This window comes from the organism of the source record quoted next, unplaced genomic scaffold (assembly GCF_019419815.1).
Source record: "Pyrus x bretschneideri cultivar Hongxiangsu unplaced genomic scaffold, Pyrus_bretschneideri_v1 Contig15, whole genome shotgun sequence".
NCBI classification, from domain to species: Eukaryota; Viridiplantae; Streptophyta; class Magnoliopsida; order Rosales; family Rosaceae; genus Pyrus; species Pyrus x bretschneideri.
The window spans coordinates 7912642-7931344 of NW_025999446.1; the positions used below are offsets into that span (position 1 = coordinate 7912642).

Genomic DNA, 18703 nt, shown 5'->3' on the forward strand with positions numbered 1-18703 from the left:
GCACATCTTTCCAAAGTAAACTTAACTCGAAGTACTAAGTGACAGACTTAAACACGAATAACTTTGTAGGCTTAGGTTGGGTTTCGGAGTACTAAGTGACAGATTTAAACACGAATAACTTTGTAGGCTTAGGTTGGGTTTCGACCACCTTGATAACATTGCACAAAAATGTTATTCCCAAAACTTAGTGTTTATAAAGATTTCCGCAATAATTAGAGTACTACCATTCTCCAACACTAGGTCTAAAACCCATGAAAAACTCCTTCTTCGAAACTTGCTTTAATGCATGGATTGGATTAAAGATAAGAAAATAATTAATCTTGTCTGGAATGTCCTCCAGATCTTAATGTCAGCCTAATATTTCATCGCAACATGTAACCAAGAAGGGCTTTCCTTCTTAGTCCAAATTGCGTGCCTGTTCCTAGTGAACATTAAACAAAACGTTCGTTAGGGACTTGGTCCCTAACACTTGGGATCAGAAACACTTTTGGAATCCTTTTGACATACCCTATATGCATCAGACTTGATAGTTTCTTAACGGATGACACATAACTGGCTTTGCTAAGTTACTTCCTCAAATTAGAGCTCCGTTGGTATAAAATTTCCCTTCAGGATTTCCTAGTCTGGATGCCTCCTTCAAACCTACATTAGGCATGAGATCGCCGCAGAACATACTTGACTTAATATGTTGGTTTAAGATAGAAATAATTGTAGTCTGGAGTCAGAGTTCAGAGCCACTACTAGGATGATTTATGGGTCGCCCTTCTCTAGGTCACACCCTTCACTTGCTTAATACGCTTTGGGCCTCTTAAGCAGTTAACATAAACACCACATAATAGGTTATAGAAGACTCCTCTAACTCTAATACTTTGAATTTTTTAGACTTGCACTTTTGTATAGTTGTCAAAGCAGTGTAATACGTAGTGTCTTGGCGTATTCCATATACAGCAAAAAAGAAAAAGGAAAGGAAAAATTGTGAGATTTCGGTGCATTATGGTAGCTTGGATGAGGTTCGGAATTGGAATAAGATGATAGTCGAAGATGCATTTGCATGCACAGTAACTACTAAAATCATGCTAAAGCAATGACATTGGACCGCATTCCTTTGATGAATGTTGACGTAGAACTGATTGGTCAAATTGGAAACAAGCAATCTATGTCGAATTTGATTCACTTGTGAAACTTAAAGTGTTTGGACCTGTAATTCCTAGAACTCCACATATGAAGTCCACTGGCTATAAGTGGGTTTTTGTGAGAAAGCGTAATGCCAAAAGTAAAATAGTACGATATAAGGCACACCTTGTGGCGCAAGGTTTCTCTAAACTTCCTAGGATTGATTACAAAGAGGTGTAATCCCCCATAAGGACGTCATAACGTGCTGCTACCTTATTAGTTTGGTAGCTTCCAAAAAACTAGATATAAAGCTTATAGACGTGGTAACTACGTATCTTTATAAGGATCTTAATACGTAAACCTACATCATTAGTTCCCGAATGACTAATATTGAATGGATCAAATAGTTCTAGACCATGGAATAGCCTCTCAATTAGATTGAGGCATTCGCTCCACCAATTGAAACAATTTAGGCATATATGGTATAGTCGTCTAACTGAGTATTTGATTAGTCAAGGATATGTGAATAATGAACTATGCCCATGCATGTTTACCAGGATATCACATTCTGGATTTGCGATTGTTTCAATTTATGTCGATGCATGAATCTCATTGGCACTCCTGAAAAGCTTGAGAAAACTGTCTTGCACCTGAAGTCGAAATTTGAGATGAAAGATCTAAGGAAAACTCGATATTGTATAGGCCCGGAGTTCGAACATTGTTCAAATGGTATTTTGGTACATCAATCGAACTACACCCATAAGGTGTTAAGACGCTTTAGCGAGGATAAAGCGAACCCTTCGAGTACTCCTATGGTCGTCCGAACACTAGATGCAAAATGCGACCCCTTTTTTCTAAAGATGATGAGGAAGAGGTTTTGGAGCCTGAAGTTTCATACTTGAGTGCAATTGGCACTTTGTTGACTTAGCACAATGCACTAGAGTAGACAAGACATCTCATTCGTTGTTAATCTTTTGGCAAGATATAGCGATGTGCCTACGTGCATACACTTGACTGGTGCTAAAGATATCCTTTGTTACCTCAAAGGTAGTACGGATTTGGGCTTATTATATCCCTTTGGATTCTTGAGTGGAGTGATGTGTTAGAAACTAACACACAAATTAAACCCTATAAATTATGCAATCGTAGTACGAGTAAGTAGGGATCGTTCTATTCTGGTGATTAGAAGGGATGCTAATCAACACAAATTAAACTTATAAAACTAAAAACTAAGTTAAACTAACATCAAAACAATGACTAGGGGGATTTTGGACAAATTTAACTAAAACAAAATTAAATGGCAGCAAGTGAATTAAGTTGTGAATGAGGTATGGATGAAAGGATAGCTAAAGGATTCTTCTCCACACGTGAAACATATGCATACAAATCGATTCTTCATATAAACCATGAACGACAACGTCCCAAATTAACTGTGAACAACATTAATTAACTCTCAGATTTTCCTTAGTTCATTAAATTGGACTCAAGACGCAGCCAAATTATTCTTCTCAAGTTCCCTAACTATGAAAAGCATGATAGAGATACATCTCAAAGATTATTAAGTTCTGTGAAAATCATAAGCACTGACAAAACATTCGTAACTATGAAAAGCATGATACTCCTACCAATTTACTTAACTCAATTATGACTAGTGACTTTTATTACTTACAAATATAAGTTCATAGCGATTAGGTGAAATTCCCTTATATTCTAGCATCAAATCCCTACATGCAAACTAAGTATGCATCCTTAATAAACATACAAGAATAAGTTTTCTATAAAGCAGATAAGTAAATCGCACTCATGTTTTATAAAACAATAACTGGATGTAATCAATTTATATAAAACATATGATCATGGCTTCGAATTCACCTCTAGCTAAAAACAAACTTAGTTACACATATTCATCCTAACTTAAAAGCAATCTAAAATATACATTGAAACTTAAAACAAAGATAGAAAAAACTCTGAAAATTCCAACAACTTCAATGGATGAATGGTAAGCGCGGCACCCCCTAAATCAGTGCAGGAATTTCATATATATATATATATATATATATATGTATGTATATATAGGGGGAAACAGCTGAATCCGAGGAAAGGGATTAGGCATTTTGAATTATTTTAGAACTCTAAGAATCAGGTAGAAAATATTGGAATGTGATTAGGATTCCTCCTTGCAGCTAGAGATAAGATAAGATAATGTTGGATAAGATAAGATAAGATAAGATAGGATAAGATAATGTTCCTCTCCAACTAGGATTCATCTTTTTTATGTAATTCCTTGTCTTCCAAGCCTCAACTTTAATTTCTCCAGATTTTAGCACATGTCTAGTACCATTTAAACACCAAAAAGGTCCAGCCCATATGCTATCCACGCATGTTATCCAATCCAAGTCCAAAACTGCTCCAAATTGCTCCATTTAGTTATTTATTATCATATTTACCAACCGGACCTACAATAATACGAAAATAACTTAAATTACCAAAATAAATGGAAATTAACTAAGTAAATGCAAAGAAATAAGATAACAAAGTTGCATAAATATTCTCCTATCATAGAGCCGTTATCCCCATTGGCCCTCGAGTTAATTATCGCCTTGTTATGCTAAAGCAAGTTATGTATCTAACCCGCACAATGCACGTTCTCAAACGGGTTATGCCTTTACCATTGTAGACACCGATCAACCAAACAAGCCTTAGTTGCAACTTTTTCATACCATGTTGAAATTCTCTTCTTCATGAAGTTACATGTGAATGTTTCTGGTTGAGAGTTGTTTCTAAGCATATTGGAAACGCGTGAATGCTTCTCGTTGACATTATCCTACAACGATTAATGAAGATGGCGTTGCATGTATTGACCATATCAAGACATGATACATCAAATGAGACAACAGAAAGCATATTGCTTCGAATTTTTTCTTTCACATTAGCAACAAAAAACATTAGAAGATTGAAGTCAATCAAATCTGATTTGAGGACAACCTCGCCAACCTCTTCACAAAGTCGTTGCCAAAGTCTACCCTCTAGAAGCTTGTTCAAGGATTAGTATCCATTAATTGTCTGATTTGCAATGTTTGTAATTCTCATTTGGAAGTTTTGTCAAGCACAGGGGAGCATCTAGAAGTATACTCACTTAAACTTAATGTACTCTTTTTCCCTATGATTATGAACATTTTTTTCACTGGATTTTTTTTTCCACCTAACAAGGTTTTTACGAGGCCCTATCTTAGCCTGGTCATACCCTTATGTGCATTTTATTTGCATCCTGAAAGCGTTTAGTTTTGACTTAATGCAACTTCTTACTTTTCTCCATAGACTATGGTTTTTATCCTACCTTGAGTTGTTCCATAGCCAGGCTTCGTGAGTTTTACTAATGCATTTTTTTCGTTTGTTTTGAGACTTACAGTTGCTCATTGTACCTCAACTTATGCTTATTGCTCAGTCCCAGTGCCCTTCTTAGTGAGAGAGCAACAGCCTTGCAACCATTGAAATACGAAGGCAATAAGCAGCTCGATTACCGCTTGACGGAAAACAAGCATTGTTGTAATACAAAGATTTTCGAAATTATGTGTAAACACATCCAGGCACGCACAAGAGATAGTTTGCCATCAAACCCTCAATCTTCAAAACTTGCACAAATGCCTGCCGAATAATTGCCTTTACCGCCTTTGCTGAAACTTTCAGCAAACAAGGTTTACCTGAAACAACCACTCGAACAAGTAATTGGTCTGCTACCACCAGTGGTCCGAATATATATTTCATCATACGGCATTTAGCAAGAAGCCTTCGAGTTAGCAAGTGGTTTGACAATATAGATGGGGGACTGCACTAGTATTTCAATTCAAGACAGGCTGCTTCGGGTTCGTACTCTGTCTATAAGCATTTGCCGGCCTGACAAATCTTCCTCGTATCCAACAACCTGCGTTGTAAAATTTGAGCATGAGGATGTAAAATTGGAAGGAATTTGGCTAGAGCCATAGACATTTTTCTAAATGTGTCACAAGTGCATAAGGTTCACCGAAATTGACAAAATTATGTTTCCTAAATCCTAATGTTAATATACTAATAACAAAAAACTATAATAAGAACTTGATAGGCATCAGATAAGCATTCAGATTTAGATAGAGCAATGCAGTTGAGTATCAGCTGAACCTGAGACTCGGTCTGTGTTTCGCTAAAACCATCGTAAAAGCCAGCCTTTTGTTCTCCGGAAGGATTGTGGATGTCATCTTTTTTCCCAGCACTGAAAAAGAAAATAAGTTCAATATCAGAGTCAAATGAGACCAGAAACATAATGCAGAACTGTCATCTTTTGAAGCAGGATCAGCAAATTCTTTATACAGAAGCCTAGTAGCAAAGGAATTCTTTTAACGGAATTTTCGCACGACATGATTGCCTTGTTTTTACACCAAAAGGAATCTATGTCACACCATAACCATGCGACAAGTCTCACGACAATTTGGTCAATCATAGATCAGGGATAGAATCATACATTGAAATCCACATACATGAAATCAAACTCATATTTCTGATTCATAAAGCATAAGAAAGATACCGCATACTATCACTCAACCAATATCAAGACAAAAATAAAAAAAGTAAATCATACACATGCTCAAAGTTAACAATCCCTAATAATATCCTAAGGGAGAGGAAGTGTGGGAGTGAGGGAGGGACAAGGGCATCATCCGTTCAAGAAAGTAAAGAAAACATTTATCTTCATTAGTCAAACACATGCAACGATTCATTGGAACTTTGGTGTGAAAGGACATATATGAAATAAGTTATACAAGGAAAAAGATATAATGTCACCTGTTTAACCAGTTAGATCTCGATAATCCAATGACGGAGTGAGAATCTGAGCGCTCTTCACGAAGAGTTGAACAATCCGGTGAAAAAATCTGTTTGACAATCAAGCAATGTAGTCATACAAAAGTTGATAGTGAAACAATGAAATTTAGCATCTAAGGGTAAAAGGATACATTGCTATCACACAAACTCCTCCCTGGCGATTGCTGATCATGAATCTACAGAGAAAAACAGATAAAACTTACAAAACCGATAAACTTGAAAGGCAACCTAAAGATTATAAGATATCCAACATATTTACCTTACTTGTCTGCTCCAGTAAGTCCTCAATAGCAGAAGCTACATCAGGAACAACTGAAGAAACTTCACCCGGAACTTTCTTGCTGACTCCAGTGGTACAGACAGGAATACTTAAATGCACCCCAGAAGAGTCAACTTTTGAAACCCTTGCCTTCTTATTGGAAAAGCTTGATTCTTTGGCCTCTTCTCTGAGGCTGTCATTTCTATTGCCAATAAATTCAGCCGATGAGTTTCTCAGGTCTTGTAACTGACTTGGACACTCAGATGAATTGCCGCCAAATATTGTTTGAACAGCTTGTGTAGGATACTGACTCGTGGTGCACAGCCCTGCCTCTTGATCTTCAGCAGTGACTTCTTTTGGACAAAATTGGTCAAGAGCAACGACTTTATTCTGCCAAACAGTGAGGAGTTAAGGCATGAACAACAACAACAACAACAACAACAACAAAGCCTTTTCCCACTAAGTGAGGAGTTAAACAATGATAACAAAGGCATACCTGCTTCACACATTCATATATCCAGTCGGACGTAATTGTGTGTATACTATATTTAAGAGCAGCCTCATACTTTGGTCCATTGGTAAACTTGCATAGCAAATGGGTAACCTTCCTCGTAAACCTTTCCACAAATTTAGCTCCAAGTGTATAACATAAATTTCTTAGTAAAACTCTATCTTTCTCATTATATTGAGAAACACAAAACCGAAAGTTTTCATATCCAGGCAAAGGAATCAGGCAGGGAAGTGGAGCATATAGAATGTGACTAGTAACATCCACCAAGCATCCGTCCTTCAAAATTGTTTTAATCTCATCAGCATTTGGAATGAGCAGAGTACATACTTATTTTAATGGGAATTCACTAAGTCAGGAGCTAATCAAATGATAACATACAGATATAAAAGGCAATAATAAACGACAATAAGAGAAATAATGTTAGAACAGTAAAACTAATTCAACTTTATGCATCTAGGTCTTGGAATATATGGTGAGGTGTGGGTGAGATCTACAGAGGTCTTAGTTTAAAATCATACCCATCATGTAAAAATATAACATAATATATAACAGCAAAATCCGCTTTAACAAATGAGTTTTAAAGTGTTTCCAAAGATAATACGAGGACTGAGGAAAACATAATGGTGATGAGAAAATTATTTAAATAATATAAAAAAAAGGATACATCTCTCAGTCTCCATTAATTGATCCTTTTGTTTATTTCTTACAGAAAGTGGAGAGTAAAGAAAGACCAATGATGGGTCCAAATTTCGTGAAACACTTTAAGTCATGTTGGCATTCCATATCAGAAATCCAATCTAAGTTCCCTCTCCCTTAAATCATCACGCTTGTGAGATGAAGATTTTTGCAGCCTCAAAGAAAGTAGGCTTTACCTCACAGCACCCACAACTCAATATTCTTGTTTTCTCAGTTAGGAAAACTCAATATTCTGATCTTAAGAGAGAGAAGAAAAGAAATAACAGTTTCTATTTTCTTCTCTCCTCCCCATCAAGTGGAAAACACAATACCAGGTTGAAGATGCATGCATATAATTTTTTACGATGTATTCAGATATGCATGCATAAATGTCAAGTCATGTTGCAGCATGTGGAAGAATTAGTTATCCAAACATGTGTCGGCATATGGTCATGGAACAGAAGGAAAGGCCTCGTAGACATTGATCGAGACAATGCATTTATGAATTACATAATATACCTCCAAACATGACCTGATCCAGTGACTTGATACATATGTACTTTCAGTAGCATCCAGGGATATAGGTCTCGCACCATGACATTCAATAGTGAAGTGCACTTTCTGTTTTATATGGCCATCAACTAACTCTCCTCCCCCTTGAATTACCCATTCAATGATTTGACCTCTCTGGCAGTTAAAATAAAAAATATTACACATAACAACGAAATCAAATCAAATGTTAAAGTTATGAGGACTAATTGTAAAATCTGCATTTAAAGAAATTACCTTATCTTCAGGAAAGGAATTTGAAAAGCAAAATATTCTCCCCTTAAAGACGGATGATGGCTTGTCATTCTGAACATTGAAATCATGTTGCACCTTCTGTAGACCATTTGTTTTATCATTTAATTGAACCTTACTTTTGCCATTTAGGACAGTTAGCTTACATCGTTTGGATAGTCCAACAGCTGCTACCATGGATCCGTCACCTTTCATGTTAATTTCTGGTTTCTCTTCTCTGTTCTTCTCCAACATTCCCATTCCAGTTGCAGCACTGGTTTTCCTTTGTAATTGATCAGCAGGCATGCTTAGATGAGCCATCGAGATTCCACCTTTAACCTTGCTAGTCATACTTGTTAGTGCTCCTGGTCAAAAAGGGAGGATCAAAGTCAATAACAATGTCTGCTCAGGAACTGGATAAACAAAATTACATATATATCTGAAAGATACAAAGACAGATAAAGCTACAATTTCAATCCAACAACATAAAAATTTGCTTGTGCTTGGGAACAAATATAGAACTAATTAACAAAAATGCATGTTTAACTTATTAAAAACCTTCAGGAAGAAGTAGATCATGGGCGATGTGCCTTTGGAGAACAGGGATCTCTTTTTTCTCATGATCACAATCTTCAAGCCAGGCAGTTCTAACAACATGAATGACACCTAAAGCTGCAAGACCCCTTACCTCTTTCTTTTCGCTGAGAAATTATAAAAGAAAGTCAGATATTCAAACAACAAAGCAATAATTATGTCTTAACCATCCAAAAAGAACAACTTACATTTCTGAAGGAATTCCAACTACTATGTGCGTCAATTTATCATTGAATGACATATATCGGGAGCCCCCACCTCTGCGAACCATATTAACCAGTCTACGCAATTCGGAAGCTTCAAAGCCAATAAGAGATATTCTACATTCTGACAAGTACAGGTCATCACCTTCAGACTGAGAATCATCGGCAACACAACCATCAAGGTTAACTTCACTTTTGGACTCCAAGGGATCCAAGGTAGGTGCCTTACTATCCTCATTTTTCACAACAAAAGGAGCATAAGAAAATATAGTGGTCATCTTTTGTGAGACAGTAGCTTCTAAATCAGAATCCACAGTTCCAGAACAAGGGGCAGCTGTCAAGTTTGAATCTGCAACCACCGATGGTGGCACAAATTGCAAGTTCCCACTAGCATTGCTTTGGCTATTCTGCAAAGTAAAGCAACCCCTTACACTTTTATTTGAAGATATAGAAGCACCTTGAACAGGATAGGACTCCTCATTAAGACAAGCTATTCATCCAAAAAAAAGGGGAAGATAGTGAGAGAGATGATTGCAAGGGCTGACATATAGCATAAAAACCCAAGAGATGGAAGAGAATATAAAGTAAAATCCCATAAATTCAAAGATTGCCATAAGCTGTAGTGAAGCCTTACCTCTTTTAGAAATAGATTGATCAAACCATGTTTGAGTTACAATCTGAATGTGGCCCCATCTTCGTGCAACCTTGTATTTGTCACCTTCTGGAGCTTACAAATAGTCAAGAAAACCGACACATAGAATTGAATAACACGCATTCTCAAAACTCAATGCTGATTGATGATGCAGGATTAGAAGGAAGATATTCGTGAATGCACTTTAAGTAAAAAGAACACACGCATATAACTGACCACTAACCCGAACAGAGATTGAAAAACAACAGTCACAACAAAGTGTTCATGCAACCTAATTGTTTTCACATCAAGGGAGCGAAAGAAAAAGCAGCAATGCATGCAAAAATGATGCACTTACTCATAAAATCAAATTAATTTACAAAGAAAACTTAGGATTGTGTAGAATATGTTTCTCATAAACCTCTCTTTATGAAAATCAATCAAGTAATTAAGAAATACTGAATAATTTGAGGTTGCAGAAAATTAGAAAAGGTGTTGTACACTATTAAGAAGTCGAAGGTGGGGTTGAAGTAGTGATTCAGAAAAAAAATGCAGCTACGAATAAAACTAAATCTGGGTTTATAGCATATTGAAGATAAAATACCAAACATAATATTTGAAGGTTTGCTTCATAAAGTTGAGACTTGTACTTCTATATATGCGGATATGAAGAAATAAAATAACACATACAATGCAAAACAGTTGTCTTCATCTTCGAACCCCAAAAGGATATATCAGAAATTAAATGAGTGCACTTCTTTGTTAGTTCAGCAGAATATTTTCCACCATTTTCTATGATAAGCTTTTCAATCTTCTTTCGCTCATCTGAAGAGAAAAGCACATTTAGCAACACATTTAAGAATAACAAAAATATACTTACTTCTTACACAGAAAATAGGTTGCTACTTGAGAACCTGCTGGAATTCTGGTTACAGAAATTGTCAGCCCAGAAAAAGGAAGAACCCTAAATGAATCTTGAGACACAGTGCGATGCTCTTTCCAGCACTGATACAACCAATTAACAGTGATAATTGGCTTCTTCAAAGTATTTAAAGCCCACTGCATAAAGAATAATAACTCAGTAACTATATCTCTTACCATAAAATATCTGCTATAATCCCTTTTCCCAAAATACCTTCTCAGATAGCGTCTGATTTATCGTCAGACCCCAAATATAAAAATCCTTCTTCTTTAAAGCGATTGCAAGAGAACCCCATCATTGAGTTCCATTTAGAATTTACAAACATAGTCAAATTATATGAAATTGCACGTGAGAGTTTGTAAATAAGTTTTTTAAGTTTTGTTATTAACTGACATGTATAGAAATTTCAAATTCCAATACACTGATGGAGAAATGAATCAAATTGTATGAAACCTTGAAGAAACAGAAAGGTTAAGTTACTAACCTTGTATTTTCCAGCCAATACATTCTTCACAATGACAAAGTTAACATCCGAAGATGTTTGCGTTTGCAAAACTCCCCCCATTGCTGTTACTAACTTCTCTATCTTAATCTGCAACACAATGATAAGCAATGGAATATCAATGATGAAAGAGAGGGGGTTGTTATGCTGCTAATAAATGTAATAGATAGGAGTGGAGAGAAAATCGAATATAAGAATGCATGTTTCTAAATAGTAACAGTAGAAGACAATTGAAAAACCTGGATAATAAACTTTATCAAATGGAAGTAACAAAGATTGAAAGATTTTTCTGCTGAACTCAGAAAGAACAATCAAGAAAAACTCAAATAAGTGATTCAGGGATAGATGACAGATGTTTGCTCCCATTGTAATACTTAGTAAGCTACTGTTAGAATTTTGCTCCAATTTGAAATATCACACCCACAAGCTGCAGGCACAATACCTTTTCATCTCCCTGAAAACCCGACGCAAGTACTTTGGAACCATCCATTGCAAGGCAACAAGTAAACCCTTGTTTAGGAAGAGCCCTATGCTCGCTCGCACAAGCAAACACGCATTGAGGACCTGCTCAACATCAGAAACACATATCCAAGTCATCACCACTTCCCAAGAAAGGACTTGAATTAGAACTTCAAAAGAACAACCATTCATCCCGTATCAAAAACTTCTTAAGTTCGCACGGTTTACAATTTAACAGATACCCAATTGTGCTTTGACTTAATGGTTCAATTGGGTAAGGCCATTAGCTATCTGTAGTCTACTTAATTAACTACAGAACTGTATTACAAAAAAATTAAACAGAAAAAGGGAAACATTTCGTGCAGACTTGCTTTGTATATCACTATGAACCATTCTGTAATTAAATAACCATTATCTTCTCTAAAAACAATCAAGACCCAATTCCTCATTTCACTTCATTAAAAACAACAAAATTATAAACCCTGATTCCTAATTCACATAATCGAAAAGCAAATACTGAATCCGAATTCGCACAACAAACAGTGAAATGCAGCGAAATTCGGGAGTAGCATACCTAGCAAATTGCAACCCTTGGCTCTAAGATCCTCAAACTTCACCTGAAAATCGAGAGAAAAAAAAAATCAGAAACCAGAAATTGAACGACGCGAATACAAAAAAAGCTGAGATTTGAGGGGAGTTGAGACGACACAAACGTGATCGGAGGACTCGATGACGTGGTAGTCGTTGGGGGCGGTGCGGGAAGGGTCGCAGCAGAGGAAGACATTGGCGCCGTTGTGCTTAAGCGCGTCGTGAAGAGCGTCGAACATCTCGGGCGGGACCAGGTTCCGCGACATGAAGACGTTGGCCCCCTGAAACGCCGCCGTTTTCCGCATCTTGGGGGATGCCGGAGACGTCGAAGACGGAGCTCTGGAGAGAGAGAGAGAGAGAGAGCTGAGTGGAATCAGTGAATTTAGGTTTTTCAGTTTTGGAGAGCTCCTCCGTGAGGTTTTGAATTTGGGGATAGAGAGAGAAAAAGAAAGCAAAAAAAAAAAAAAGGGAAAGGGAAAATAAAAAGGCGGGAATTGCCTAGTGCAGACGTCGCCGTTGCCGTTGGGTAGTACGGATTGCAGTCGCCTTTTCTGTCTCCTTTTCAGGCAATTTAACAAAATGGTTATTTTCAAATTTCAATTTCGGTTTCTTATGTCGAGCATATTTTATGGTTGCGCCGTCCATATTTGATATATATGCCTACAATATTCAGTTTTGGTTAGTTCGATTATAAGAATTTAATTTGTATGTTGTTAACATAAAATTTAATTTTGCATTAGCCAATTTTCAGTTTTTTTCTCTTTTGGTACACTGGTGGGCCTACAGGCACAAGGTCCAACCTAAAAAGGGACAGTTCTAAGGCGTATAGACCTTTCATAAGGAAATTTTAAATTACACATTCACAACAATGCAATCCCAACTCAATACAGTTACTCCAAAATAATATATGGTTTAGTTACTTACATTGGTGGACAGCCCGCCTTGCAGCTCAAGGAGCTGCCTCCAAAAATTAGTGTCTCCATCCGTCCTAATATCCAACAAGGCAACCAGACTAACAATGTAACAAAATCATAAAGGTTCATCATTGTATTCAATTACTCAAAAAATTTCATACATAAATAAAAACTAAACTTTTAAAAGTAATTTACTCCTTTTCATTCTCCTTCACCATCTTGAAGTGATAGAAATGTTCCATAGCATCAAGCAAGCACTTTTTGTCTACGACTTTAAGTAAGGCAATTCTCTGCACAACATCCTCCAATGGCTCACCAGCATGGAGTTTGGCCACTTGGTCACGTTAAAGATCACCGCAGTATGATCTACCACTTTCCTATTCCTTTTATGACCTTTCTTTGTCGTTGCCCTTGTGTACTTAACCTTATTTTGGTTCCCAAATGCTCGCCCTCAAGTGTGAATATAACCACCTCATCATCGGTATTGGAACCATTGACATCTTCTTTTGCGGTCCGGTACTGGTTCTCTAACAAAAACAAGTAGATTGGCACATACACTTAAGGGATTGTCCCAATCAACAATCCCTCGAACCACCTTCAAAGCCTCTGCCCCCACAACTTTCATAATCTCTTCCCTTACGATCCCTTGGGTTCCTCCCTTTTCCTTCATTTCTTGATCCTCCTCATTCTCATCCTCAGCCTCTGCTTGTTCCTCCCCTTCTTCCACATCACATTCTCTATCACCATCTGATAGGAGCATATTTAGGGGACTTACTTAGCTTGTTTTCGTGCATTTATGTTGTTAATTCATAGTTGTTTTAGTAGTTTAAACCATTTTCGTGTGTTTTTAGGTTCATATGGCTAAGGAAGCAAAAAGGTGCATTTTGGAGCATTTTGGAGCAAAATTGGACTTGGAATGGATGGCTTATGCTTGGAGCAAAAGGAATGGACGAAATTGAAGACCTAAATGAGTTAGGATTCCTAATCATAAGAGGATTCCTAATCAAATAAGGAATCTTAGTCAAAGAAGGTTTCCTACTTGGAGAAGGAAAGTTAAGCCAAGGTTTCCTATTTTGGTTGAACATTTCCTAATCCTAAATGTCCTTGAATTCCAGCAAGTTTGAAGGCACCTTACGTACTTTAGGACACAAAACAAAGTTCCCTTGCAACCTAAATACCATGCCGTGCATTCCCTTGGTGTTTCCCTTCCTTGTCGTGCAAGGGAAGGCCTTGTTTCCTATTCCAAGCATTAAAACACATTCCTTTTTCATATCAAACTCAGCCATAACTCACATACCTTTTTCTATTCCAAAATCCTTGCCTAATTTCAGAAATAAATCACATTCCCCTTATCACAATTGAATGCCGCAGGTTCCCTTCCCTTTCCCTTTAATTTCTGACTTTGTGTTTCCTTTTCCTTAGGGATTTGGGGTTAATTCCTTTCCTAAACTAAGTAATAAAGCCTTAAGATTCTTTCTTCCATATATATACCCAATGCCGCACCCTTATTGATCCCTAATCACCCTTCCACACAACCTGCCTTCATTCACTCAGAAACCTATCCTTTGCCGCAGCCTTCCATCAAGCTTTCCATCATTCTCCTAATTCCATACCTTCATCCAAGCCTCCATACACCCTCCATAGCCTTTGCCACACCACCCTACTCTCCTAAATCCATTCAAAACCCAGAAAATCCTCCACAAAACCACCCTAGACTCTTGTGCCGTGACTTAGCAAGGAAGAAAAGAAGAAAGACGAAGCCTTGGACGTTTGTGCATTCAAGTTGGAGTGTTTGAACGTTTTTAGGTGTAATCTATCTTTTGTTTTCAATGATTAATTCTATTTTCCTTTGTTTTGTTATGAACATGAGAGGCTATACTCGTTTTAGCCTAGGGATGCTTTGAAACCATGATTACGTATATAATATGAGTTGATAAATTCCAGTTGTGATTTCATAAATTGTGAATGTAATTTACTTAACCGTTTGATGGATAACTTATTCTTGTATGTCGATTAGGGAGGCCTACTTAATTTGCATGCTTGAATTTGGTGCTAGAATATAAGGGAGTTTCACATAATCGTCACGAACTTATATTCACAAGTAGTTAAGGTTGTTTTCACAATCATGTTAAGTAAATTCCTAGCATGAGTATCATGATGTCATAGTTACAAGTGTTTTGTCAATACTTATGATTTCCATTGAACGTAATGATCTTTGATTGTATCTTTATTATGATGTCATGTAGGGGACTTTTGAAGAATGCCTTGGGTTGTCGTATGATGTCATCCAATCCACTAACTTAAGGGAAATCTGAGGGTTAATTAGTGATGTCACGGTTAATCTGGGGTGTTGAGGTTCATGGTTTATCGGAAAAGCAATTGGAAATCAATTTATGTTTGAATGTATCATGTGCGGAGAAGTATCCCTTGGCTATTTCATCATCCATTGGTTTTTCTTAATTTCGTCAAAATCTGTTTTAAGTTTTTAATTCACTTGTTTTTCTTTTAAATTCGTCCAAAATCAAATCCCATTTTCTTACTTGTTCCAAATCTGTCCAAAAGTGTGTTTTTGAGTCTTTTGAGTCAAAACTAATTGTATTTTCGTCCAAATTGAGTCCTAGAGTCTAAATTGAGTCTTTTTGATTGTTTTGAGTTGTCTTGAGTCATACAAGTTTAGTTAAGAGTCTTTTGAGTTTGTTTAAGTGTTTTAAAGCATATTTTTACATCTTTGAGTCAATTTTCATTAGATTAGCAATCCCTCCTAATCCCCGGCCTAGAACGATCCCTACTTATATCTATACTACAATTGTCAAAAAAGAGGGTTTAATTTGAGTGCTATCTTTTATCACATCACCATCCTCTTCTACATCTTCATTCTCATGTACAACCTCTTCTTCTTCCTCTACAGGTTTTGCCTTAAATTCCAACCTTAAATACTCGACCAACTTGGTCAACTCTTCTAACTTCTTAAACGTTGTCATCTCAGAAATGTCATTCTCATGGCCCAATCACACCACAAACACCTTCAACTCCTCGATCTACATTTTCAACTCATTGACATCATACATGTCAGAGTGAAGTTGTCTAGCAACAAAACATTGTCCTCATCTGTCCATGTCCAGTACGCTTGGTTCTTCTTCATTTCCGTCGGGACAACCTCTCAAATCCTAACAGTTTTCAAATTAACACCACTTATCAAAATTACATTTCTCACACATATTCATACTAAAATATTCACAAATATTTATACATTTAAAAAATTCATAGACAGTGATACCTCTCAGCTCTCAATCATGTACAACTTCAATTGCTTCCTTGTTATCTTCCACCGACCAAGCTACGGGGTAGCTGCCAGATATTTATTTAACAGTAACATAATGATTTCTCCGGTTAGGGAATTTTTTTGTAAGCCCACACCTACACATATTGCTCGATTAGTACTCAATCACAGTAATAAAACCAATATTAGCAACAAAAGCAACACATATTTCATGAAAAGCATAGGTAAACCCTTTGCAGCCCCACCCAGATTGTTGCCCCATCTTGCTTCCCCTCACTTCATCTTCCTCCTCCTCATCTCCCTCACCCTCACCATCAACTCTCTCTACCTATCTTGGAAGTAGCGAAAAAGAGGTTGTCTTGAAGTTATTCAAAGAAAATGGCACTCATGCAAAATTGTTAAGCCTATCCATATCCTCCATGAGGTGGAGGTAGTCTAGATTCACAGCAAAATTACTCTTTGCCCCCAACACAACCTCAACAAAGTATACCAAACCCAACTTCAACACATCATTCTCGTTCTTGCATTCTTTAAATGCACTTTCAATCTCCCCACAAGTCACATATATCTTTTACTGACTTTCTTGAGGGTGGTCTTGGTTTTACCCTCTGCCCTTCTCTCTCTTACCCTTGCTACTCTCTCAAGCAAATACCCCCTCACAAGTTAATGCCTTATGGCTTAACCTCTACATCATAGGGTTTGTCACATCGAAGCTCAGTAATAATGCAAAATTCTTTTGTGAACCGGGTAAATTCACACTCCATTAAATAGGTTAGTTCCTCTGGGTCTTTGACCTCTTCATTAATGACTCTTTGGAGCGACAACTCGTGCACCAATTGGCCATTGAAGGCCAATTCATCAACATGTTCTAAGTGGCAAAAGCAGGATGTTTGTGCCTCATTAAACTTCTCACTCGTTACTCCTAGCCAAGGTTCTAAAAGACGCTAAGCGCTAGTCGGGCCAGGCTGGGGTCTAGGCAGCTAGGTGGGACCTAGGTGGGACCTAAGTGTTTGTTTATACTTAAAATATATATAATTTCATCATAAACTACAAAATAGAATCACATATATATATTATGAAGTATTGGAACATAATGAAAACATGGGGAACAACACATATAATGTACGTTAATTTAAGTATTCAACAAGTCTATTATAATTTATTGAAAAAAATAAAATGCAAAATGAAAGTTATCTATTTTTTGTCTAAGTAAGTCGCAACCTAGGTGGGTCTGTGCAGGCTAGGATGGTGCCTAGACGGTCTAGGCGGGTGCCTCAGCAGGTCTAGGCACCCTTTCTTAACTTTCAAATGCCTAAGCATTAATCGGGGTGGTAGTCAGCCGCCTAGCGCCGTATTTTTAGAACAGTGCTCCTAGCACATGAGAGGCTTGGGATAGGTTGTTAATACTTCTCCTATACGAATACTCTTCTTTTGTTGCTAATTGAACCCCATGAGTTGCCAACTTGTGTACATAGAACAATACAAGCATTCAACATAACCAAATTCAACAAAATTTACCCTTACACAACCAAAGTCAACAATGTATACACTTAAACAACATGTCAACAAGTTTTCATAACCATATGTCTACCTTGAACAAAGCATCATGACTTAAGTAATATCAAGTTAATTCAAAAGATTAAAGAACATTTCATCAACAAAAATCAATCTTAACTCAACAGTATAACTTAAACAAAACAAAAGTGAACAACATAGCGCCTATACATATCCTGTTAAAAACACTTCATAAACCCACATCCACCCAAATTTCATAAAATTTTCACATATATCCACCAATTTCGAATAATTTCATCAACGAACATGCATTATTAACCTTAAACACTAAATTAATTAATCAAATTTAACGGAAATAGCATTTATTCTAGGTTTCAAATTTCCAAACTCACCAATTTCAAATTGACTTTGGGGAATGAAGATTTCATCAACACAAATCAATCTCAACTCAACAATATAACAACAAAACAAAACTGAACGACTTAACCCCTACACACAACCCGTCAACAACACTTCAAAACCCAACACCACACCCAAATTTCCCAAAACATCCACATATGTCCACCAATTTAAACTAATTTCATCAATGAACATGCATAATTAACCTTAAACACTATTTCTAGAGTTCCATTTTCCAAACTCACCAAATTTGAAAATGACTTTGGGGAATGAAGTATGAAGTCGAGTATTGTGCAAGGACTCTGAACACAACCCGAAGGAAGCAAGCACCACATCTTTTCTGTCATACTGACTGGGAAAATCTGAACCAACTTCGCCTAAGTTTTTAACATGCTGTGGGGAGTCCAGTGAGTTTCAAATGTTGGGCGGTTGTTGGGGAGAAGGAGAGTTTAAGTTGAAAAGAATTAACTATTTTTGGGTCTTATTTTGGATTAAAGATGGGTC

General features: G+C 36.9%; 1 protein-coding gene across 2 annotated transcripts; it reads right to left on the reverse strand.

Annotated features, from left to right (window-relative positions):
- Positions 1-4601: 4601 nt before the first annotated feature.
- Positions 4602-12476, reverse strand: LOC103937373 (DNA topoisomerase 2-binding protein 1). 2 transcript variants are annotated; one of them, XM_048580532.1, is made up of 17 exons: positions 12217-12474; positions 12078-12120; positions 11487-11608; positions 11027-11134; positions 10535-10679; positions 10311-10445; positions 9624-9716; positions 8975-9479; positions 8751-8893; positions 8199-8557; positions 7932-8099; positions 6723-7013; positions 6227-6616; positions 6099-6143; positions 5929-6017; positions 5269-5359; positions 4602-5035 (listed from the first exon to the last, which is right to left on the reverse strand). In XM_048580532.1, the coding sequence occupies exons 1-17, from the start codon at positions 12394-12396 to the stop codon at positions 4958-4960; spliced, it is 2985 nt and encodes a 994-aa protein (XP_048436489.1). In that variant the 5' UTR covers positions 12397-12474; the 3' UTR covers positions 4602-4957. The 2 variants fall into 2 exon arrangements, with proteins under 2 accessions (XP_048436489.1, XP_048436491.1); XM_048580534.1 differs by lacking the exon at positions 6099-6143 and having other exon boundaries at positions 12217-12476.
- Between the last annotated feature and the right edge of the window lie 6227 nt (positions 12477-18703).